The sequence below is a fragment of the Delphinapterus leucas genome, chromosome 3 (assembly GCF_059928025.1).
Source record: "Delphinapterus leucas isolate spDelLeu-1000000601 "Yukka" chromosome 3, BTC_Dleu_Yukka2, whole genome shotgun sequence".
Lineage (NCBI taxonomy): Eukaryota > Metazoa > Chordata > Mammalia > Artiodactyla > Monodontidae > Delphinapterus > Delphinapterus leucas.
The window spans coordinates 77,837,032-77,864,032 of NC_143131.1; the positions used below are offsets into that span (position 1 = coordinate 77,837,032).

The window sequence follows — 27,001 nt, forward strand, 5'->3', positions numbered from 1 at the left end:
TGCTTTATTTCAGTATTGGCAGGTTTCAATGTGTTTTGCTATAAAGACACATATGTAACTATTGAAAATATTAAAATAGGCTTTAAAGTTAGAAAACAATTCATATAATTCAAGCAATCATTCAAAATAACCTTGTCTTTGTGCAGAGATGTCATGTAAGCTTCAGAATACTCTTTTCTTCACCACATTATCAGATTAACCTGGATCTGCCTCACTTACACACTTCCTTCACTGAAACTTGAACTCCTGGGAGATTTATGAACTCCTAGGAGATTATCAAGATTCTCTACCTTGCAGGGAGTTGTATGAAACAATGCATTTTGCGGTCACAATATGCTTTATGAAAAGTAATATTATCTCAGATCGCTTTGCAGACTTTGAATATGTTCTTTGTTCCTTTTAAGTATCTTATATCAAATGAGATTCCTCTTTCTCAACTCCCGTAACTTTTATGCACAATGTTCCTGACATCTGGAGAAAATTTCTGGATATCAAATTCAGATAGCCTGTCCATCAAGTGGTCAAAACTGCCACCTACTGGTCAGTCTTCAAATCTATTTTTCAGTTCACCCAAGCATTGCCTTACCATGATAAGATCCCTTGCTTCAAAACAGTAAAGATCAATTATAATACCAGACTTACAACAAAGCTCATCCTGTCTAGGGTGATCCAAAAATACCAAATTGCACAAACCTGCCAATAAAGTCATCCCTTTTCCCAGCGTCTTTGTCCCATGCAGTGATATCAATGATTCCGCCTCTTTCTTCATAGAGATGAAAATCAAATTGTTCTCTCCACTGAGGATTCAAAGTTTTTGGCATAATCTGGAAAACCGAAAAGTCATTACTATCTCCTCAATATCAGTCTTAAAAAATTTAACTTGAGATATAAATCAAACTTTATGTACTATCTAGAAAAGCATGTGAGCTTCTAGAAATGACGGAAATAAGTCATTAGATCTCAGCATCTTTACTACATGTTGTATGAGAGGACCCAAAAGAATGTGTCCTGAAAACCAACAGGCACCCTCTCATTATTTTGAGTAACAGATAACAGATATGAACTACATAGAAAAGGCAAAGAGTCTGTAAGTGGAATAGCTTACTCAGATACTAGCATTTATTTTACATAACCAGTTAATACACAGATATAACTCGTAGTCTGTCATCTTATAATAAAGGAAGATGAGGATTCCCAGAGTTTTTTTCCCTCACTTCCCACACACATAAGAATTGCGAGCTGAATAATGAAGAAAACGGACAATGAAGTTCTGTGGGAGAAAGAGGAAAAAAAAAGTAATTTTGGGGTGGTCAGGCAAATTTTTACCTTAAAATTATAGCACTGATGTATCATCCCAATTTTATACATGGAGAAACTGAGACCTGAGGTTTAAGTGACCCACCTACAGTGACTAGGATTTAGTAGCTAGACTCTAACTCAAGTCTTTTATTAGAGCTTCAGATCTCTTTCCCCAAAGCACTATGCCAAAAATGTTTGTGAATTAATATGAATATGTGTGTGTATCATCTCCACGTTGCATATATAAGAAAGATATCTTATCTGACGTGCAATTTTGTAACTTCAAGTATTCAGATAAGACACCTGGTGGAATCAATGAATCAAGTGACTCATACTGATGTGTTTTAAAATTCCATTCACCATTGAGTTAGACCACATTCATATTTGTTTCCCTACTCTTTCTTTTTAGCAGGAGGGCCTGTAGCGGCCTTTTCTCTTTTTAATGTATGAGAGACAGATCTTCAGATGTAAAGACTTTGAAAGCAATGAAGTATGTTATGTGCAAAGGTAACGCAAATGAATCACAATTTTTAAAGTTCATAATCTGAAATTAATCAGCAATAGATCATGGAAAGAAAGAGCAAAGAGAGACACATGTCCATAGCTGGGTTTCATATTTCATACCTAAAGAGCAGAACTATAAAAATAAGTAATGTTTTAAGCCTACCAGAACATGGAAATAATGTTAATTGATAAAAGACAAGATAGAAGTGGTCACAGGTACCTATTTTGGGGATCAGTAGTTTCTTTAAAATGTTATTATTAAACCCATGGCAGAAGAAAAAAGACAGCACCGGATGGATGGTATGACAATTCAAATGTCTCATAATTGGGTTCAGCTGAACTCCTTCATTATTTTGGGGAGTGGTCCGTCTTACTTATTTGGCCAAAAAAAGAACTTAAGCTTTCAGTTTTCTTTTTTAGGATTCTCTTCCCTATATGATTTCCTATAGGTCAGAAGTGATGCCTTCCCCTTCGATGTGGGCACTTAAGAAGGTAACCAATCAGCCTGCTAAGAAATCACCTCTGTGATATTTCTAATACAAGATGGGTGTAATCAGTTGTCCCAAGCTGTCAATGAACACCAGCTATACAAGCTGACCATTAAAGAGGCTGTATTTGGGCTTCCCTGGTGGCGCAGTGGTTGAGAGTCTGCCTGCCGATGCAGGGGACACAGGTTCGTGCCCCGGTCCGGGAGGATCCCACATGCCACGGAGCGGCTGGGCCCGTGAGCCATGGCCACTGGGCCTGCGCGTCCGGAGCCTGTGCTCCGCAATGGGAGCGGCCACAACAGTGAGAGGCCCGCGTACCACAAAAAAAAAAAAAAAAAAAAGAGGCTGTATTTGGATGCAACACAGATAAATGTAACTATCACTATATAACCATGACTACTATGACCTTTACTAGTTATTATTATTTCTGTTAATAGTATGATAGTGATATGAATATTTAATATAATATGTTATTACTAATAATACAAGTGTTATTACATAATATACTTACTACTGCTGCTACTCTTCCTCTTCCTTCCGCTACTACCGTTTATTGAGTATTTATTATGGGCAAAGCAATATTCTAAGCCCTTTACATGCATGACATATAGTATTCAATCTTCTCAGTAACTTTATTAGGCAGGCATTATTTTAATTCTCATTCTCACAGATGGGGAAATGGGGGTATGGAGAGGCAAAGTAACTTGTGCCATGGCACACTGCTGTAGTGGCAGCAGGACCTTGGCCCTCTGTTTTCTAAGTAAATTTTTAAAACCTTGCAATCTGCATTGGTGCAACTCAGTTTGAAAAAATGGTTCAGAGTAATGCACAAAGATTTTTCATACATGTCAAATAGTGCTATTTGTAGTACTTGTACTAGTACTAGATGCAGTAATAATAGTAGCCAACATTCTTTGAGCGTTTTATGTGCCAGGCATTGACTTAGGTTTGCTCCGGCTTTTTTTTTTTTTTTTTTTTTTAAAGAGATAGTTCCTAGTATTATTCCATGTGATAGGTGAAGAAACTGAGACATAGAGAAATAGTTTACCAAAGGTCACATAGTACATAAAGTAAGAAATGCAATACAATTGTTAGCACTGTTGCCTGACATGATGTTGAAAAGTAGTTCTGTAAAGCATTAAAAAAGTGTCTAGTGTTTTCACGTCTCAGAGCATGGCTATTAACCAACCACTGCCTTCCAAGCACTGATGGGAACACAAAAGAGATAGGTCACCTTGCTCTTGTACTTCTGATGCCCAAGCCGGAACTTCACATAGGGGTCACTCAACCCATTTGAATCCATCGCCTTGAGGTCTCGCCCCTCAATCAATGTGATGCTGACTATTCCTCTCCAAAGATGTGGTTTTCTGTGTACGTCTGACAGACGTAAACTTTGGGTCTGAAACTTGTGGCAAAGGAAAACAGAATTAGATTACTGTGTTTTAAACCAAAATACCACATTTGGCATTACCCTTTCCTCTGTTATAGTTTTTCAAAAATAAAAAATAGGCAGTTACAATTTTTAAAAATACAATTAATAGATTATTAGTTATTTATTACACAATTATTGATAAATATGAAATTATTATCTCATAAATTTAAAGTTGTTGTGCAAGAGAGGTGTGTGCTCAAAATAAAGTCCACTTTTTCAACTCTTAAAATTACATGTAGATATTTTAAGAATATCACAGAATATTTGCATGTGTCAAATATGCCTGTCTAAATATGTAAAAATAAATATAAATGTAAAAGGCCTCATCCGCACTGTGATATGTAATTTTTAATTAGTAACAGTTTTTTTGCTGCTTCAAAGTTTTTATTATGAAAAATCATAATAAACACATCTAGCATTTGTCAGTAACAGTTTTTGAAAATTTTTTTCGTGTTACAAGTGAAGTTTACAGGCAGTTTTTAGTTCTAAGATTAGTTTTAAGTTCTATTCAGACAATTAAAAAACTTCTTTATTGCCACAATAAGAGATAACTGAGTTTCAGCTCTCTAAAAAACTACTTAAGGTACCACAGAACAGAGAAAAGTCAATATGCCCTCCCGAGATAGCTTGCTTATGCCTGAAACTTGCATCACAAATTTTTAAAATTACATATGTGATTTATATTGGCAGGTATGTTTCTGGATTTAGTTCTCTAGTATTTGAACATTTTCTTTAATAACTTTTAATTGCTCAATTCTAAGTCACAGTACTCAAGCCAGTGAACAAACTCAGAATTTTTAAAAATCAGCAAGTCTAAAAATGCCATATAATCTCTTGAACTAAATAGCATATAAAACAAGCCAGAGAAAGTAGCTAAAATGTTAAAGATCTTTTCAATCTGGATCCAGAACCAAGGAGTATTATAAAAATTGCTGGGTTTTTTTTTACGTTGTCAAGCACGTTTTCTTCACTTATAGTGATTTCATGAAGAAATTCAATGTTTCTCTCAACCTCAGAGTACTCCACTTCTAAATTATGGATTAGCTCTACTTTTGGCCTAATTCCTTCCACACTAAAGTGATAGTCTATTTTGTATAACTCCCCCTCCCATTTTGAATTCTTACTTTTTCCCCATACCGTAATAATGGCATAGCCATTTTTTATTTATCATCAAAAGTCATGCGTTTCAGGATGTTTATTAGGAAAATGAAAACTATATCCTTCAAAAGATAACACTTTTAATATTTGAACATGTCCATGGAAATCTTTCTAAATCACATTGCATATTTCCCTGCCTTGGTGATCAGCAAATTTTAAACACCACTTCTTGGTGGCTCTGCCTTATTAATATCAATGCAGGACTTTGCCTACACATCCCTCGCCTCTGTGAGCCCAAGAGCAGTGTCACCTGTGTTCTGAAGAGAAGCCAAGGTTACATGCAGCACCTGTAACTTCCACAGGACTCCATACCCCACTTCAGTGAAGCCCCTCTGCTCCCATCTGTTTTATATCAATACATTGGGTTTCCACATTGATTTTGTTTGAACCAAGGATTTCTCAGATTAAAATAATTGTTTAGAATTCATGGCACCAAATAATTTTCAAGGTTTTTTTTGGTTCTAAGATTTCATGCTACTTATTTTATATAATGCAGCAATCGATTTCAGTGCCTATCTATCTATCTGACTACTGCTGCTCTTGAGACTACAACAGCAGACTCTAGAGAATCAGGTTCTCAACTATGCATCTGAAACTTTTGTTAAGGGTGAGTGGCAAAGAAGGAAAACAAATTTTTGGCAAGTAAGAAGAAATAATTATCTTAGCAAAGACTAAGGAGTTAAAAACTACCCATTTATATAGAGCTTCAGACTTTGAAAGTGCCTATATATACATTACATAATTTGGTTTCCACTAAAACCCTATGAAGTAGGAAGGCAAGTCCTGCTACTTCCATTTTACCGATGAGGAATTTGAGACTCCAAGTGGCTGGGCTAATAAATGGTGGATATGGGACCAGAACCCCAGTATTTCTGACCTTTATTCCGAGCTTCTTCCAATATTGGTCTTTAGGGCAGAGACTCTCCCCGAGGTTTCAAAGTAGTCATGATTTAAGTACAATGTTGCTAAAGGGTACTCTTCAGTTAGGTGAGTTGCTTATATTTGAAATGACATTCGGTCTATGTTTTCCTATGTGGCTAATACATGGCATCACCTTCCACTTCTCTGTCATACGAGCACATGTATTCATACTTACAACATTCCAGCTTGCAGATGGATATACTTAATGACATTTCCTACACACTCTAGCAGCACAAGTCATACACTGCACTCATCAAATAACAGTTGGGTACAATCTAGGTTACACAGCAACTTCGGTTAGCAATGCTGTTAGGTTCTTGAATGGTACCATGTCTGAAACACTTACTTGCTCTCTCCTCCTCCCATTTTTCACAGGAGAACAAGAATTTTACTTTTAAGATGAGAAGGAATGCTTTCCATGGAATCCTTCATGCTTTCACAGAAACAGAATGAACTTAATGGAGGCTTTACCTAGTGCCACTAGTTGTGACCAAATGCTTTTCTATAACCTGGAAGAACATTCCCAAAACGACTTGGGAAGCTAAGGGGTGGGGGGTGGAGGAGGGGAGAATATTTCTTAACAAAAACAGGGCTAGTGATTGTGGAATTTAAGGTGACCTGTATAAAAGGCTAAAAGGAAAACAAAGGTTGGGTTCTAAAAACATACTAACCAAATATCATTTTTTAAAGTGATTTTTTTTCAATTTATTTTTGTTAAAATGGTACTCTTCTAAAAAGAGACTTCTTAATTCAGCTGTGACTTGACCAGCTACATAGTCATGAAACAGATAAATATTTAGTTTGAGTGTGAAGAATAGGAACTTGAAATAAAATTATAAGGTAAAGGGGGAAGATATAAAACTTAGGCTATCAACAGGAGAAAAGACAAGGGCTTAGCATAAATGTCTACTTGCATCTTTCTAGCAATTTCTGACTATGTGACTTGGGCACATTGCTCCCTCTCTGGGCCTCAGTTTTCTTATCTACGGTTCCAGACAGTACACCAGGCCCCCATGTACTAAGAGCACTGCTCTGTGTGAGGGGGTGGTCGGGGGGGGGTGGTGGGGGTCTGAATGGAAAAACAGTATATTCCACAAACAGAGAAGATTTAATCCACTTAAGATAGCTAATACTAAACTTAGTTTTTAAATCAAAGTTTTGGGGAACTCATTGGGGAACAAGTAGAATTCCACAACTAAAACAAACAAACTGAAAAGCACTAGCGTTAATGCTCCCCAACATAGCTTCTGAGTAACTTGCTGTTATGGTTAAAGTTTCCTTCCTCTGTATAGCAAAGTTCTCCAAGTATGGTCCACAGAGCAGTGGCATCAGTGTCACTCAGGAACTTGTTAGAAATTCAGATTCTTTAGCCCCATCCCAGACCAACGGAATCATCAGCTCTGGATGCAGGGCCCACTGCTCTGGTTTAACCAGCCCTCCTGGGAGGGGGTTCTGATGCGCACTCAAGTGTGAGACCACCACCCCCCACCCCTTCTTTGAAAGTTCTAAGGTACATGCACACTGGTCTTCTCCTATGTTCTAATAACTAGTATTAATTACTATAATCGTAGACATCATCCACTCTCTGGCATGGGTACTATATATGCTAATTAAAGTCCTTCTTTAGTTCTGCTTCCTAATTTACTGATGAGAAAAGCACATTGGTCTGGATATTTGGAACATTTAAAGAGAGAAATAGGAGGCCGTTGAAAAATTATGTGGTTTATTATTTCCTTTGTTAATGATTTTTCTAATAGGATGTATCTAAATAATTAACTGAATAATTGATAATCGGTCAACCAAAAGTTACTTATTGAGTACCTAAAGGGCAAGGAGTGTTAAATACATCCAAGAAATCCCTCAATAAAATTAACATATTACAGCTGGTACTTAGTCATCTAAGGTAATGTTTTCAACTATGTCCTTGTTGAAATAGGAGGGAAAGAAAAAAGAAGGGAAGAATAAAAAGGAAAAGCAACCCAGCTTTGAAGCAAAGAGCCAACTCCAAAAAGGAAGAAGTACTCTTTGAACTTTTAAAGCAGTAATTCCCCAGTTTTAACGGGCAATTTGTTGAAATCGCCAGGCCTGATCCTCCAGGATATGATTCAGTTCTTGTGGGCAGAGCTGCACGTGTTTCTCCAACATGTGCCCCATGTGGTTCTCATGCACACTGAAGTTTGAGATCCACTCTCATAAGGAATATTCGTCCAAGTTCAGATTTAATAAAGAATATCAAGATATCAGGTAATAATACAAATTTCAAAGTCTCAGGTAATTAGTCACAGACATGTATCTTTAGTAAGATTTTAGAATTAGTGAGCTGGCATTTTAAACAGAATATTAGTTTATGCACATTATCCTTTGCAAACGAATTCAAGACTTCAATCCCTTTTCATATACATAAAAGACGTTAGGATACGGAATGGTTTTCAGGAGAGTAAGTCAGCCATGAGAGTTCACAGCTCATGTAAGCTCAGAAAACATAAACAAACTGGTTGAACTTACTTGTGCATTTTGGTAATGAGCATTCTGAATCTCTGCAGAAGCCCAGGACAGGAAAAGCAGTCCTGCCGCATGTCTGGATGGAAATGAATGATCAGAGCCGTATGGGAAATCTCTGGGCAACTATCAACACCTCATGTCAATCAGTTTAGCATCACTCTTTAAAAAATATTATTTGAAAAAAATATGTATTTGCTTCTCAAGTCACTGTCAGAAAATGTCTCCTAACAAATGCCAATGCCACGATAGTTTCCAGCTCCTTCTTTAGTAACATAATGCTGCAGTGGTCAAGAAAATAAAGTACAGAGATTATATGGTGATGGATCCGGTCTGAGTGGTTTCAGGGTTTTATTAGTAGGTGTAGCAGAGAAAAGAAACAGAGCAAGAGAAATCATGGAAAGAATCACTTTCTCAAGTCTGTTGCTCCAAAATTTCTGGAGACTGTTTCCAATGTCAAAAAAGTGATAAGGCTCCAGAAGAATAAATGTTGCATGGACAGGCAATAACTATAATCATGTTAACTGCATCCCACATGTGAATCTTTTGTAACTTTTAAAGAGATATTTCTAAAGTAACAGAGAAGTTTTGCCCCACACAATACTTATCTTTGTTGCCTTTGCTACTAAAAAAATAAGCCTAAGTTCCCTTCACTATTAAGACCAAGAGCAGCAAGAGATGGATAAAAAAGATACAGATGAACAGGAAACAATGGAAGGAAATTATCATGGTGGAGCTAAAATTCTGTATTAAATGACTTCTAGAGCAGCTAGACAAAGTTTCCAAACAACAGAATTATGATGAGAATCATCAGCTTTACTAATATCAACAAGGAGGACTGAATTAAGCCAGTCTGAAAGATGGGTTAGATCACACAAAGAAGTAAACATGTATTGAGCAGGTATTATGTGCTGGAGTTTTCATAATCCAGTGTTTTTCATGACAAGTGTTTTTATGGTACAGAAACTGAGGCACAGAGAAGATAAATATCCTACTTAACACCAAATGGCTAGAGATTGGCAAGTCTGAGATTTGAATCTGGAATTGCTGATAACTGACGATTTTCCCCACTACATCTCAATTTGTGGACAGAGCCTGTGAAGTTCAACCCCCAAAATGCGTTTAATTTGTACAGGATTTGTTGAAATACTCTGACTTATGTTTAGATGAAATATATCCCTGGGTATAGGTTACTAAGAAAGGCTAATCAAGGGCTTAAAGGAAGAAAAAGTTTTCGAGTGGTAGTAACTCTAGCATATATTGTTAAGCAAAACATATGAGAGTTAACTGTACTCTATAACTGTAGTCTCATTAAAAAGGTGGTGAAGTTGTAGAATCTTTCATACAAATTAAGAACACTTCTATGTTCCAGTTCTCGTTAATAAAGTTTACTAATTGCATTCCTTAAAAACTGGATCACTAATGGTAAATTCCTATTATTCTAGATCCTGATTAAAACAGAGAACAAAACCAAAAAAGTCTGTTTAGACTTAACGGTGGCTAAAGGAACATTCAGTCATACCAATCTTCTCCCTGTTGTGTGCAAATAATCCTTGGCTTTTGTTATCTTGTTTTTTTGTTTTTTTTTAAACCTGTGTACAACCTAATCCTTCTAAATGAGACCTAGACACTATGAAACTGGAGTGAAAGACATTGCTTGTGTCTTTACAATGGCTGTGTGTGGAGGCAGCCCTTTCCTCTATCTTCAGCACAGAGGTGCACATGCTTTTATTTAATCAAATGATCCACAGACACTACAAAGAAGAGATAATGACAGCCTGGAATGACTGTTTTGTGCTGGAAAGCTTGGAGCGTGGAGCAATTATTAGCTCAATCCCAGGCACAGGCATGTTCTATCTTTCCCTTTTCCTGCTGAGTTTATTCCAGTGAATTGCACCTGGATGATAAGTCCAACAAGTAGATTTGTTCTACAGTCCATCCATCCGCTCAAAGCAGGATTGCCTTTACAGAAAACCCTCCCAGTGCTTTGTCCAGCCTAGTTTGAAGTGTCTCATCTAATAATAAAGCTTCGATCCCTTTTTTTCTTAGAAGATGATTCACTGGCACTATAATCCTTAGAGAAATTCTCCAGGTTTTTATCTTTAAACCTTCTTTCCTATTTCTACTGCTTCTTGATACAATTTACATTGTCAGGAAGGTATTTATGTTTACTTCAGATGTTCTAACTACCCTCTCTAAACTTAACTGGCCAAACAAATGATCTTAAGCTTTTACTATATTTGCTCAAAATAAATACTAATAGAAAAGCACCACATAACTTGTAACCCTGTTGGTTTGCTGAAGTAATCTATAGGTTTCTACCAATGGTATGGTAAAGAAATAATGAGTCCTGTGTTTGACTTACAGAGACATTTTTTGAGACTTTAAATTAAAAGTTAATTTTTTTTCCTGAGGGTCTTACTTTCACACCTATTGATAGAAATAATACCTGAACTTTTCTTGGGTGTATGTCATATACATTTGAGTTGTTCAGAATGTAAGCACTTCTGCAAAGGATCACATTCTTGTTTTACAAAGGCAATATCTCTTCTCCTTGGTCCTTTAACCATACTTCTGTCTGATCCTACCACAAGGTAGTGCTCTCACATAACTCTGGATTGTTCTCTATTCTATGCACTCCTTTTCACCCATTTCATATTACGATCCATTCTCCACTTTTTTGTATGAGGTATCCTGGCATAGCCCAGCCTTCTCCATTTAAACAATATTAAAATCTCTCTTTAATTCACTACAATGCTCTCATAAGATGGATTGTTCAATTAGCTCTCAGTCATCAGAATCTAAATGTCTAGTCAATGGAGATAACTGAGAAGGAACTTAAATGTACTAAATATTTGAAAGAACTGCACTGAATTACCATCCTTTAATGGGAAGTTAAAAGTCTTTAATGAAATTCTGACTTAGAGTAATCCAATTGGCTTCACATATTTTTATTACTCTCATGAGAAACACGATAATTGCCATAACCACTGCTTAATGTTTTGTGTCCTAAGATACCATATTTTGATAAATTATAAATGGCATGCTTTTGGAAAAATTAGAATATCCCTTTATCATTTTTCTTTCCATTATTCTGCTCTCAAGAAAATTAAGATACAGCAAGTAGCACTGACATTCGTTGAGCAAGTTCTCAACAGGTTTAGTTTCACTCAGTGTAACTCAGGTACTGTCTCCTGGACACATGTATTGATCCTTAAAAATAAGCTGTTAAATTTTTCTTTCAAATCGCATCCTGTTTAATTCACGAAGCACACATACTCTCTTCATGTAAGATTTTATCTGAGCTGTTAGGTTTTCTGCATATCTGAAAATGTTATGGGAAACCTCTTTTCATATACATCTCCTCTAAAAGTTCATCAGAATACAAACATTGCTGGGGCAAAGGTCAATGAGGCTGGTTATCAGAGTGACCTTTGACTGTGAATATGAAAGATCACACTGATCTAAAGCAGACTTGGTCACTGATTTTCTGATTTTGTAAAATGGAACCTAAAATACAGCAACATCACAGCCCTGAAACATGTCTACTCATTGGTGGCTTAAGGAGCTGCGGAGGAGAGGGTCACATAACACAATAAGAATTTGAAAGGCTGTCAATGAAGACTAACTAAGGGGCAGCTCTACTTATATATCGCATCTCTATTCATCAACCCCAAAAGGAACTCGAGTGCTTTAAGTCTTCACCAAAACATTTATTTCTGTGACATTCAGAAAGAGAAACATTGGCCCTGATCATACCATTTAGGTACTCCAGGGCAATGGCATCACTTCTCTGGGCCTTAGTTTCCTCATTGGTAAAATAAATGACCCCAAAAGGTTCTGCTTTTATGACTCCATTTGTTTGTCACTCAATATATGCTCAGAAGAAAGACAATAGACCACTGCACTTCAGATACAAAAAAAGCTATCTTTTAAATGTGCATATTTGATATTCTAAGATAAGACAGTTGGGCTTCCCTGGTGGCGCAGTGGTCGAGAGTCTGCCTGCCGATGCAGGGGACACGGGTTCGTGCCCCAGTCTGGGAAGATCTCACATGCCACGGAGCGGCTAGGCCCGTGAGCCATGGCCGCTGAGCCTGCGCGTCCGGAGCCTGTGCTCGGCAACGGGAGAGGCTATAACAGTGAGAGGCCCGTGTACCGCAAAACAAACAAACAAACAAAAATAAATAAATAAAATAAGACAGTTTAACAGATTGAGAAAGGTTAATAAAGAATATTTAAGGATGGATACAACCAAATGGGAAGTACTGATAAGTGGAAGACTAATTTGGGAGTAGAAAGTGAAAAGAAGATGCTGAAAAAAATCTTTTGAAAAGAAAACCCTTGAAAAGTAGTGTTTATGGAGTTGGTCCTGGTGGCAAGTCTTCAAAATGATCATGCTGCATATTTGCTGCATGCAGAACAAACACAACACAGAACACCCCTGAATTCTGCTTGGTTGGCATATGAATTCACAGTAATTGTGGGTCTTAAGAAAACAGAGAAAAAAATTTTCCCAAAAGCCATTTTCCATTTAAAGTAATGGGACAATTCGAAAGTAGTCACTCTGTGTGTTCATGGATAATGCATGAACATATAAGAGGAAATATTATTTTACCAACGATACAGAATAACATCAGTGAAGGCAGCCATCAGTAGACTGAAAGGAAATGAAGAGGCTATAATAACTAAAGTGAGCTCACACAAATACAAGACTGCAAAAAAAAAAAAAATGTGTGTGGAGGAGGCAGAAGATAAAGAGATGTGGGTTTACTTGCTCACTGGTCAAGTCGATGCACGACTTAATCTAGTACCTGCCAGTCGGCTTATGAGACACTGCAACAAATCTTAAAATTCTCAAAGGAGAAACGTAGTTTTCAGTCATGAGCAGTTTAAGAGCCAAGAAAAGAAAATGGCAGGGCTTCCCTGGTGGCGCAGCGGTTGAGAGACCGCCTGTCGATGCAGGGGACACGGGTTCGCACCCCAGTCCGGGAGGATCCCACATGCCGCGGAGCGGCTGGGCCCGTGAGCCATGGCCGCTGAGCCTGCGCGTCTGGAGCCTGTGCTCCGCAACGGGAGAGGCCACAACAGTGATGAGGCATGCGTACCGCAAAAAAAAAAAAAAAAATGGCAAAGTTCTATGAGTGTAGCATTTTCATTGCAGTATCTATTGCTAGGTAATCACGTGCCAAGTGTGAACATTCAAAGAAAGAGGGAAACTTTTGAAGGCAAAGCAGTGAGTGCATTAGTAAAAATGCATAAATTATTAGCAAAAAGGCATAAATCACGCCTCGCACAATGCAGAGTTAAAGCAGAGGAAAAGGATGACAGAACTCATTATGTTTAAGTCATGAAAGCGTAAATAACATTAAATTGCAATGGCACTGAAAACAAGTTCTCTGTGGAATTTTCTTTTTTATTCAAAGCAAAAGGAGACTTGCTGTTTTCTAATTCATACGATTTTTTTTCCAAAGCAAAAATACTATCTAGTATGTATATGGTACAAGATCACCGTAATAGAAGTAAATTTTTCCCAGATAGATGGAACAGATTTTACAAGAAGGGAAAAAGAAACTTTATGGACCCTCTAGACAGTGCCATCGTATTCCTGAAAGATGTGTGGGCCTCTAATTGTTAAGAATCTGGGATAAATTTGGGCCCACAAGGAACAGATTTCAAAGCAATATGTTAAATATATGAAGTTCTTAGTTTTTACAAATGAAGAGTGAGTCACCTAAATGACTTAGAATAAGTTTTAATAAAGAAGACAAATGAATACATCTCTCTGAGAACCTATTTTAAAAAGGGAATTTCTTAATTCACATTTAACTCTCTAAATAACTATTCAGAACCAAAAGTCAGGAACATTAAATATAAAGGATTTAGACATTACCCTCCAAAAGAAAGACTTCACAGAGAAATAAGATCCAACCACTTCGTTTTCTGAGAGTTCCTAAAAATAAACAAATATTTAGCTAAATTTTGAGGTGTTTTGAGAATACTTGATTGGCTCAGCAAAATTAAGACAAGTGAAAACCCTAAAATCATATATGCTAAAGACACTTTGGATGTTTATAAACTAAGTTTTTTCTTTTTTTGAATACAGTTTTTTTATTTCAGTTAAAGTTTGTCTTATTCATATCTGATACAATGGTAGTAAAATTTAGAGAGGATTATTTCTGTAATTTTAAAAGAATATACTTACCTCTTTATTAGCTGTTGATTAATATATCTTAGTCTAACATTTTATTTTAAAAAGTAGAACTGCTTAAACATATTTTAAGATTCTGAAATAAACCAGATAATATCCGTTCCTTTTAACAAAAAAATTTAATACCACAGACCTTCAGAGCATTTTTAAAGAATGATAACAGAAATCTTATTTATAAACATATACCTAGTCAAATTTGGCTTAATTCCTTACTAAAAACTTCCTAGTTTTATGATATAACATTTAATATATAAGATATAAATTCCTTAGTTAACTGAAGCTCCCCCAAAATAATGTTAAAAATAAACGAATACTAAGAAAAGGTGGCTATTTAGTTGGAAACAAAGCAATGGATTCATACTGGACATTTTATTACTTAATCCTCAGACTTTTATAAAGTGAAACTTTAGCAAATCAAAAGCACAGTTACTCACTTTTAAAGAGAACATTTAAATTACACGCATCCTTTAAACTTTCATGTTTTGCATCCTGTTTCTGGGCGTCAGTTATGGTAATATTATGGGAAACTGATGACAGTTATGAGAAAGCATCAGCCTTTGACACTGTGATGTAGAGGAAGCCGTTTTGTAATTTATTTGATTATTCCATGATTTTGTGTTAGCAACTAAGATGGTAGTGGTCCAGCACCTCGCATGATACTTAATTATGCATAGTAGGTGCTCAATAAATATTTGATTGACTGTTAGTCACATGGAATTTCATTTGCTTAAGGATATACATTTCTTTCAAAGTGATCCTTCCAAAGATCATATCAGAAAATAATAACGAACTAAAGTACTTTAGGGTGTGCAGCAATTTGAGTAATTTAAGTTTAGCTAGAATTATATCAGAGATCATCTATGCAATCTACCTGTGCTTTTTACATGAAATCTGTTTCTTAATGAAACTAGTTACATTTTCCTAAGTTACTTGTATACAGTTCGGTCAGGTAGCATACTAATGTCAGGGTCATCGGGAAAAAGTCTTGAGTTTAAGACACGATTTTACCATCACTACAGAGTTATAATTCATTTACCCTTACAGGTATGGTTCTCATCTGCCACACTTAGCACACTGTTGTATCAGTTTCTGAAAAGAAAATTCTAAAAAACTACACTTACATTTGGACGTGAGGGCACAAACCTTAGATGGAATGATTGCAATTTTTTTGATGCTATGCTACTGTTTAACTCAAAGAAACCTTATTCTAGCTTTAGGAAAAGATGCAGCTTTTCCTATTCTACTGCCAATTCTCTTCTTACCTTGATTCCCAGTTCTCTTTTAATTAAGCAGCATGCTTAGCAAAATGTGGATAAATTTTAAAGTATCATTTGAAAGAAATTATTTCTCAAAGCTCCTTACACAAATAATTTCCCCAGAGCCAATAACACAAATTATTTAGCTAACATTGAGTTTTTTCTCAATGTTTCTCAATTGCAAAATGTGTTAAATCAATGTGAAAGTCTTGGCTCTAGACTTGACAGTTACAACAATTAAGACAACCATTTAGCATTTAAAAATATTGTTACTTCATTTAAAGTTTAGGTGGTCTAAGGTGATCTAATACTGAAATTGCACCAACTCCATACTCACCATTCTTCCTCAGATGAACACCGAGGGCAATGATCTAATTATGTGATTAGTATGCAAAGAGCAAAATGAGATTGATGAATTGGCGGCGGGGAGGGGAGATTTTAATTATCAAGATTTAGAACTTACATTTCTCTGTTAAAATTTGAGAAACAAAAATACCAGTCACATTTGGATCCACTGAAGTCCCCAGGCTGTGCTTTTCATGCCATGTTTAACTACTTCTGTCATTATTAACTAAAATTTATATTTCATTTTACAACCCATATTGTCATGTAAATTTAGGTCTTTATTTCAAATGAAACAAGTTAATTTTCCTGTGGACGCTTTTGCCATTTATAGCTCTGATAAATATAAAATTCACAGCAAACTAGCCAAGGCCTTCTTTTCCCTAGAGTTTCTAATAATAACAATAACAGAAAACAATAATAATGAAACACCTGGAATTACGATAATGAGTTCTAAACAAAAGTGGTGATTTTAATATGGAGGGCAAGAAAAGCAGAATAAACTCTTCAAGAATCCCAGGGAAGACTTGTCCTAAATTATAATTATAGATATTTAGTTACACTTCAGTCTCCATCAAGACAAGAGGTTGGCAAGTGAGGGAAAGTGCCATTTTAAAAGTGCTAAAATTATAAAGTAACAACAAATGGAAACAGAACGAAAGCCAGAGGTATCAAGTTGATGAAGGAAAATAACTGAAGTTATTCTGAATGATGAATTGTTGAACTGTTTCTGCTGAGGTTTTGAATTTATTAAGTAGCAAGATCCACTGGTAATATTGTTTTTAAATCTATTTTTTGCCTCGAAAAAACCAACACAGACTAAGAAAATTTCTCCTCAAAGATCAAAAATCCTTCTGTCAATCTAAGAGTTAATGAGATTTTAAATTAAAAAATCTAGAACATGTATTCTTTTTCTCAGAGAAATAAAACTAAAGGACAGTCCATTTTTTCCCATAACAAATGAATATGATGCTATTTTTCACCCTTCTATGTAAAATAAATCACAGAAATCTTCAATGTCTTTGCCATCAGACAAACAAGGATAGCCACTGAACTTTTATTGAAAGTGGTATCTTTTGTTAGCCTTAATATGTACAGGCCTTTAAACCCATTGCGTGTTGTTTTAATTCAGCAATTCTATGACACTCAAGACATTCACAATAGATTGGAAATTGTGAAGCCTGAGATTCCAATGTCAAAGTCAAGCCAGGTAGCAGTATTATTACACAGCATGTTTTTATAGGTGTATAATTTCCTTTTATGAATACCTCTATGGGCATTTAAGAGGTAAAAAATGAATAAATTCATAAGTAAATAATTTTCATAGACTTTCCTGGTCAGACTGCAATCCGGTTATCAAAGCTGTGGCTCTCAGATGCCTCCGTCAAGTTGACTAAGCCTATCGATGCGTCATTGAAAACAGGGATGTGAAGTAAGTAGAACTGCACACCGAAACACAATTTTCTGGTTCCTCAAATAGATGTTCATATCATTTATACTCATTAAACATAAATATAATCCCCCTGCAATTCCCACTGTCCTTTCAAATATTGTTGAAGGGAGAGAGACAAGGTCAGCTCCCCAGAGGACCCACCAGGCTGAAGCCTGGCCTTGCTTTGTCTTTTATTTTTTTTAGAAATTTTACCTTAAGTGTTTCATATGTGTGTGTATGTTTGTAGATATGTATATATAAATACATGCATATGTGTGTATATATTGCTGTCAACCAGGGCTTTTCAACCAGTCCTTACAAAATTATGATTTAATTTCATTGTAAACATTTAGGGGGCTTTAAAACCAATAAATCTCCTCCCGGTCACACTCAATTTAACATATATATATACATACATATGTGTATATATATATGTATATCTAACATATATACATATATGTGTTAAATATATCTGATATACATTATATGTATATACATATATACCTTTGAATTAAAAAGCCATGTAATCTGTGAACGAACCCTTAGCTCCATCATCCTGGAGTCAAGTTATATTAGTTCCCTTCCCTTTGATCAGCCCAGAAAGGGTCTTGGGAAACCATCAGCTGACTTGGTAGCACACATTAGCAATGTGAAGGCCAGTCTATGACCCCAAATTAAACATCTTAGAGCTAGCACGCAGGCATTATGGAATCCATCTTCTGCCTGAGATTACATTTTGTCCTTTCACTTTGTGCCAACTCATCCAGATTCTCTCCCCAAAGGACCCACAACATTTTAAAAATTCAACATGAGTGGTCAAATAAATGTAATGCCATTGTTACAGAAATCCCTGTAGTTATGAATTACAATACATAAAAATGTATGATATCTTATGCCTATGGGAAAACCCTGTAAAAACAGCAAGAAAAAAATCATCTCAATATAAAATTTAATTATAGCTCCATGTATTTTGAGGGGATAATCAAATATTTACTGACATTAAGCTATCTCTATTTTAAATAAACTTACTACAAATTTAAGGAGTGTAATTAATTGAGGTAAAAATACAGTCTTTTAGAATGCAAATGCTCATGCTATTAGCCCTTTGTTTATTGCAGCATTGTGGACTCTTAGAAGCCCTAATTATGAGGTTGACTCTATAGCATTTCCAAATAACAGAAATTTGGGAGGACAAAATTAATAGTAAGAATTTTTAAAAGAATTTTATATTTCCTTCAAAAACATGTAAGCAACTAATTTTTTCAAATACATAGGCATAATCATTTGAAATGAGACATCAAAGAAAAGCCATTTTGGTCATTCACAGTTGAGAAAGTCAATGACCAATAAGGTTTTGAGTTTTTGCAATTTTTTAAAGATCATCATCTACGTATTATCAGGATATGAGGTCTTTGTAGAAAGGACATGATAATTGTTAAATAATGACTTTTTTCCCCCACTATGTCTGACTGTGTGAGACACTTAAAAATGTGTTAATCTGTTTCTCTACCGTTTCTTAAATTAAAACACTTAGAGGTTTTCACTGATGCATTTTTAATGTGTCATCCAAGGTGTCAGGTTTAACTATGCCCTGCAGACTTACAGTGTTGAGAGTATTCTCTAGTTTAAATTAACAATATCCTTGCCAAAAGTCTTATTATAAATTGCCTCATTCAACGAGTGAATAAAGTATTTTATAGTTCATTAAAATTATGCTAAGTGATTAAAATAAAATCTTTATAAAAAAGATATATTACTAAAAAAAATAAGCCATCAAGTAACAGAAGATATGCTAATGAGATGTCATCACATAGTCATATTATATTATTCAAAGGATGAACTCTCTTTAAAACAATTTTCAACTATTATTGTTGAGAATAGAAATTGCAATGTGTATGTCTTTATATTATCACAATGGTTACTTCTCATAGAATTAAAGTGATTTATTGAAAGCACATAAGTTTATTATCATACCCACTGATAAACTCATTCTTCTATGTTAAAACACACACAATGTAGTATAAAATCATTTCTGCTTGCCATCTATAGAGGCAATTATTTCATTATTTATTTTCCATTTCTTGTTGGACCCCCACAGAATTTATTCACAAAATTCATATACACCTTCTCTTCCAAGCTCATGAAACTTTCTTGTTGAATAATTTAGCCTTATAATAAATTATCAATGATAAGCTTCTTCTAAAGAATAAAATATTACAATAACTCAAAGCATCATCATTTCTCTGCCAAAATGCATTTTGTCACCTAAGTATAACACTTTGACCAGGATAATTATCCAGTTGCCCAAGTTTATGAAGACATCGATCCCTTTCTTCTTAAAATAACATTTTTCTACAACAGCTGAGTGTGGGCAGAATTAGAAATGTGCACAATGGAAAGTGTGCTTGCGGAAAACCAGAATGAATGTTTTAAAGGATGCTACTATCCCCAAAAGAGGAAACACTATGGAATCCGTAATTATTTACTGGCTAACACACCATTTAAATATAGCATGTACTTTATACATTCTTCCTTTTCAGGGGTAAGTTTAGGTGTATTTTTTTCCTACTCATTATTAGGTGGTAACACATTTACTCCAAATAATATCTAAGTCTGTCCTGAACAGCAATTACTCCTCAAGTCGGCTCTTCACCTCTCTTGTTTTCATTAGTAAATACAACCCCACATTATGTGATTGCCACAGATTAGATTTCCATGGCAGAAAAAATCTGCTATCGGCAAGACAATGAAAATGAAAAGCAGATATTTAAGTAATGGAAAATTCCATGAGCTGATGAAATCGTATACAGGGGAGATGTGCATATTAAAAAGCTAACAATATCAATAAAGCACTTCCCCGCTCCATGGTTATATCACTTCTGAAAAAAACAAGCAAAGAAAAACTCCATACTGGAGAGAATATCTAACAACACTATCTGACTCTATTGAAGTCTTTGCCACAAAGTGTATAATTCTCAGATCTCACCTTCACCATGGGTGCTCAAAGACAGGCAGCATACCGAAGCCCCGCTATAAAAAAGCAGACCTCATTCCCAGAAACCAAGATTCCAAAGAAGAAAATGACCTATTTATATGAAAACTTCACCTTTGACTTTGAGCATAGTTCTATCAAATGTAAAATACTTGTATTTAAGTGTCATGCAAATAAATTATATTCTCTTTCCAAAAATAAAAGAGGAAAAATCTTTAATCACACAAGAATCTTTAAGGGGAAGGCTGAAATCGTTAGAAAAGGGATGCATTTCCACAACACAGCAACACACGCAACTACACGGTACAGTCATTTATCCCTTAGTTTCTCAGGAAGCACAATTTACTTGAACACTGTCCTCCCTCCTTCAATCCCTGGAGGAAAGAATTGGGGGAGCAGTCTCATTGTATGTGAAGGATGGCAGACTAGGTGGTAATTGAAATTTCAAACTTTCCCTGGATTTTGAATTTAACACTCTGCTCTTGTAACACTAATATGGATGAATACGGCACATGTTTTAGGGGACATTGACAAACTGAATGAATTATCAGGTATTCAGTATGTTCTCAATGGAAAAAAAAAAACAAATGATTTTTTTCTACACAGCATTCAATATCCCCATTAAACTTTATAAAACTGAAAATCCCTTAGGCTAAAAACCCAAAAGCCATATTACCATGTACACTAAAATTAATCTCCCAATGAGTGCAGTTAGACACAGGGAATTCTGTGTCATCAATGGCCAGCTAGAAAATTCACCAGTTTGAATGTACAATTGGATTATTAGTAATTAAAAACTCTAAGAAGTTTAGACATAAAAGTAGTAAAGAGTAGATGTTTATGTATTTATTTATTGTAGATCAAAGGAAAAGACATGGATTTATGTTGACTTAATTGATCCTTAAAATTAAATTTAAATATAAATTAAATGAACTATTTAAAGAAGAATCTTTATGTTTGTTCTTCTACCTCACAATAAAACGGATTATTCCCACTAAGTAATACTAAAAACTATATAATATCCTGTTCTAGCATTACATGTTAACTACAACTGGAAGAGAGATATTGCTACATATTAATGGATTACAATGTTTTTACATAGATATAGTATAAGATAGACACAGAATGAAGAAAGCCAAATTACCTGAATTTTTAAACATATATACTTTCAATATAACACTAATTCTGAAGTACAATTACAAAGAAAAAAGTGTAATACAAATATGAACAGCGCAAACATTTCTTTAAGATTGTTGAAATTTTATTTTGGGCTGTAGAAAACATAGTGAACAGTAAGCCAGAAATATTCAGCAATTTTCCTTAATAAATGTTTTTAATTTTATTAAAATGATAAAGGTGATTTTTAACGTGGACCTGACCTTTCTATGATCCAAATTATCTTTTGGTCATTAATTCTACAACAACTGGGAAGAAAGTTTTTACAGTAAGAAATACTTGTTAAAGCAATTAAGACATTACCATAACTAAAAAATCATTTTGATAAGTATTTTCTTAATTCACAATAACGAAAGTGACAAAATCAAAGAAAAATTTAAGTAATAGCATGATTCAATCAGAATGGAAGAAAAAAGATTGTCATGTTCCAGGGTCTAAGAAAATGAATCACTATTCAAAAGGAATACCAACTTTTAAAAATAGAAATTTGAGCAAAAAAGATTTTCACAAATAAAATCCCTTTGATTTATTCCAAGGAGTAGTCATACAAAAGTCAGTTTCATCTTGATATTTATTTGTGTCCAGGAGTGGCATCACCACTGAACAAATTAGAAGCTTAGTTTATATCTTATATATTTTACAAGTTATAAGAAGAGCCAGAGCTTGGTAAGTTATAGGATCCATAAACTCCTCTCACTCCCAAGAGCTATTTATTTCTTGAAGTGAGAAGAGAAAATGATGGAAAATTGTTCTCATGATACACTCCAAAGATGTAGCAATAAAGGGATTTTTGAGTTTAGAAAATCTTAGACTCAGTTTTCAGTGAACAAAAACAGTAAATTACACGGATCTTCCTTCTCTCTGGAGTTGTCCCTACCCTAGTGCCATTATTTTATACCTGATCTGGAGCAAAGGCATTTTCTAGACCCTGTGATACAGAGAACAGAAACCAGATGTTGCGAATGATGCTGAGAAGTGACCAGAGATTAGCAAGAGGATGATTTGGATGTGATCGATCAGTGTGATTTCTATTTACTTAAAAAGCATCACATGGTTTGCTTAAAGTTTATGGGGAAAAAAAAAAACAATTGAAGAGTGATGAAATCCTGAGGCACAGTTTAACGAGGCATGAGAGAGATTGGGAAAGCAGCTGATAGCGCTTCTCAACAAGAAAAGCTGAAAGATCACATGCTAAGTGTTACCTTGCTTGATCTTTTCCAACTCTTCCTCATTAGCATCGTCTGTAAATGAAATAAGGCATTTTCATTATCTTATCACTCAAGTACAGGACAGGGCAGCCAATTGTTTTCTGGAGGAAGCTTGACATTTAAACAGCAAACGGTTTCCAGCAACAATTATACAAGACAAAAATTGTTTTTCACGTACACGCAGCTAGAAGAAGCGCCTTTAACACTCAAGCAGTCTTTCTGGTGAGAGTTCATTTCCTTTATTCTTTTGTACAAAGAGATGGGACAGTATATTTTAAATAGAATGGAAAATTTGAAATATCTTGTTGATAGGAAAAAAACACACTAAGTCTCCCAATTAGCAATTGTTACTTTTGGTGGTGGAGGCTGATGATGTGCCATGACTTTACAGGGTGTATAATAACTTTTCTCTTCAAACTCATTCAAAGTCTGTTGCATTGGCAGCATCTTAGAACTGTCTCCGCTTCCAGTTAATCTTTAATTACATCAGGGTTGACAAATGCTTTCGACTGAGAAAAAGTGCTGCATATCATGATGGCTATTAGTGGATCTCCCTGCTAAATGTTTAGCCATGATATATCCTTTAAACTAGTTTTTTCGTGTCATAGTAAGAGATATTTATGACTTCAAGTTTTAATTAAGGTTGATGGAGATTTGCGATGAGTGCCCAAGATCACTGGTCTCTTGCATAAAGTAACTCATAAAAATCCAATGACTTTTAATTTCCTCTCCAGCTTAAAAAAAAATTCTCAATGAACACTGAGGTATTAACTTCCTGATAACCTCTTTACCCTCTCTTAGCTTTATCATTACTTTTAAGGCAGATGAGGGAATATCTGGAACAAAGAATACAGCTTATAGAAATGCTTGCCCTATTTATATATCAAGGAAGTACACTCGTGCCTTTAAGAACCCTGTCTCCTTCAGCAAAATTCACTATAAAGCAAGACCATTTCAGAAACCACTCATAAATTACAAAAATACAAAAAAGGAAAGATTTTAATATAAGAGTAAGTCATTTAGTAGGCAACCTTTGGCCTAAACCAAGACAAAGGAATTATGTAGAGGTTCTAGAAGGGGAAAGGAGAAATATCATAAAATTGTCAAGGTTAAGGATACATTCCTCTTTTCTGCTGATAGTGGTTTTATAGGTTACGTTTTCTCTATATACACTCTGTGTTAGATATTGACCAAAATATGGAAGAGAAATAGACTTCCTAAGGTTACAACAGTTCCCAATTTTTTTCAAATGGAGTCAGGAACTGCAAAGTATTATTTTATATTTTTTCTAAGTACTAATGTCCAATTTATTCTGAAGCAAAACCCACCATCGGGTTGGGGAGATGAACATTTAATAGATGTTCGTTGTTGATGTTAAATGAGTTAGTCGTCGTCATCACCACCACCACCACCACTTTCTCATCACTAAAAGGCAATCGGACACGAAATACTTTTGTGGTATGCCATGTTCATAAAAACCGCCCCGTGAAGAGTCAGGCAATAAATTTTCAACTTTCTCAGAAAGCAGAGTTTCAGTGAACAAAGAATGATAATTCCTAGGGACAATGTTCTGAGTCAAATCAGGTGAGAACAATTAACATAAGTAAATCAAAAAGGAAAATCTCTTAAGTCATGGCCATTTATCATCATCAACTAGTATCAAAGAATCTTACAGAGTTCCATTTGGTAAGAAATGCTACGATGAAAAAGGGGCTAAGAACATGAGGAAGAGTTGACTCTCAGGGCAACACTATTCAATATTACACAGATTCACTACTGCTGGTCAAAGCCACATCCCCCCACTCAAAACTACTGCAAGCGATTAACCTTCTACATGTAAGGCAAACTATAGGGGTGGTATTTTCCTGTCTTTCAAAATCAGTCTTACAAACAAGATGCATGGTATTATTTTTCAGATTGGGACACTGATACAAACAAAAGGTCAGTAATTTCCCTACGTACCAGTATGAAAGATTTGGCAGTTACAGGGACCAATTCATTATTTTCCTGGTTCAGTTTCTAGGAAACTGGGTTTCTAGGGTTAAAGTAGATTCAGTAAAACTGGAATCAGTATAAAAGTTTTCTAAAAAGTGAATTTAACAGACATGCTGTTAACATTGTTACCTTTACTAACTGTGGGACACTTAGAGAAGAAAGATTGGGGAATGTTAAACATAGGAGATGAAGCAAATTATAGAAAAATAAGATTTATTTTTTGCTATTTGATCTTAACTTCAGCTGAGAAACATATGAATTTGTTTTTGAAAGTGTCATTATCTAATATTATAGTACCTTCAAATTCTTTATTAGCAACTCAACTTTCTTTGAAGCCCAAAAAATGGAATAAGTAGCATAAAAATATGGCCTTTGAGCTGCAGAACTGATTATGTTTTTAAAAGATTCCACAATCTCAATCCATTTTTTGCTTTTCCCTTTTGTTGCACTGATTTTTTTTTTAGGCAATTACATGACTACTATAGATATAAAAAAAAAATCACAGAATGGCTAAATACTATGGTAGATACATATTATAAAACATATATATTAACTGTTTATAGGTGGATATTTTTTCAAATGTTAGCTTATGGAATAATTCAGAAATTTTTCAAAAATAAACCATAGAGAAAAATATATTTTTTGAATTCACTAAAGATCAACTGAGGTTAATTCATATGTTTCTTAAAAGTTTTTACTTTTTAGCTTTAGCCAAGCAATTTGTTAGGTCTAGGTTATCTAAGAGAGTGTGTAACACAAATTAACTCACTTTTATTTCATAAATCCTCCAATGAAGAAAGCTGTGGATTGAACTCTGCTAGAAAAAGAGCCAGAAAGAACTCAAACACACTATCAGACCAAAATACCATAAATATAGGACACACATATATGCACTACACACTTTTGCAGGATCAAACAGGGCATGCATTCAAAACAGAAATGACAGTTGTGTCATGCAAGTCATCAACATGCCCCCCCAAGAAGATTTTGGTTTCTCATACATACAACGCTGAAAATTAAAAAATATATATATCTGTCCACATCTGGAATCTTTTAAAAAAGACTCAATCATGACTCAATGGAGAATATTTTAATATAAGCAACTATGAAATACTTTTACTATGACTCCTATTTACTTCTTAATTAGCTATAATTAGATGTTCCATGTTTGAGGGACTTTAGTAGATACAGTAGGCTGATAGGGTTTTCAACTTGTTCTTCATTTTTACTGAGTTCTAGAACTGGCAATCCACACAAGGAGAAATCATCCCAACCACATGATTCATGGAACACGTTGTCAGTATTAACAGTTTTAAACACTCACAAGATAATTGATTTAGAACTCTTAGCACTTTGTGATGCTAAGCCCTCTGTATTTCCAGTTACTCATTTCTTCCCACTTTTGATAGCATTTCTTAACATTAATGTTCTATTTCCTACTTGATGGTTAGGATTTATTTGTCAATGGCTCTTGAAATTCATATCATCCATTCTCCATGTTAATCCACAAAAAATATTTAGCAAAGTCTACAAAACGCAGGCATAAGAATAAACATGTGCTTTTCTGAACTAAAGTCTTAAGTCCCAAAAGCTTAAAATAGGTTATTTCTGAGCTAATAATCAAAGAGAACAGAACTCATAATTTTGCTGTGTGAAGGTCAATGCAAAATCATCCTCTATTCCTTCTCTATATGTCATTCTGAATAGTAAGTGGACTTGTGAAGCATTTAGTAACTGATTTCTGGTTTGCTGCATTATGAGTCTGAATTTCTCTAAATAAGATTTGTTCTTGGATAATTTGTGGAAGTTCAGCATGTCATTTTCACAGCAGCAATATGTTATATATTTCCGGCATATAAAAATTTAATTTGAAGATACATTGGATAATTGACTGTTTTTAGCCAAGAAATTTCAAATGTATTCCAGGGAAATATATTTAGCCAATACTAGACACGTTACCAAAAGAAAAAAATACAGTGATGTGCTTCTAATTCATTGTCATCATTAGAAATCTTGAGAAGAGCAATATAGACTGATTTTAATCAGATTATCATTAATAGAATAATTTTAAGAATTCAATAGGAAAAT

The 27,001-nt window shown here is 34.9% G+C and overlaps 1 protein-coding gene across 16 annotated transcripts in view; it reads right to left on the reverse strand.

Moving 5' to 3' along the window:
* The window catches only part of MCTP1 (multiple C2 and transmembrane domain containing 1), a 357,505-nt gene that overhangs the window by 215,504 nt on the left and 115,000 nt on the right, over positions 1-27,001 (reverse strand). For 8 of the 16 annotated variants that reach the window (XR_016392454.1, XM_089908374.1, XM_089908376.1 and 5 more), the window contains 5 exons: positions 25,683-25,730; positions 22,913-22,951; positions 14,195-14,254; positions 3,526-3,696; positions 694-824 (listed from right to left, as the gene is read on the reverse strand). Coding sequence is in view for 15 of the 16 variants with exons in the window: in XM_089908374.1 (XP_089764500.1) it covers positions 694-824; positions 3,526-3,696; positions 14,195-14,254; positions 22,913-22,951; positions 25,683-25,730 (449 nt within the window). In the remaining variant the exon portion in view is untranslated. The remainder of the gene's footprint in view (positions 1-693; positions 825-3,525; positions 3,697-14,194; positions 14,255-22,912; positions 22,952-25,682; positions 25,731-27,001) is intronic. The other 8 variants (XM_089908379.1, XM_089908375.1, XM_089908383.1 and 5 more) reach the window with 5 other exon arrangements.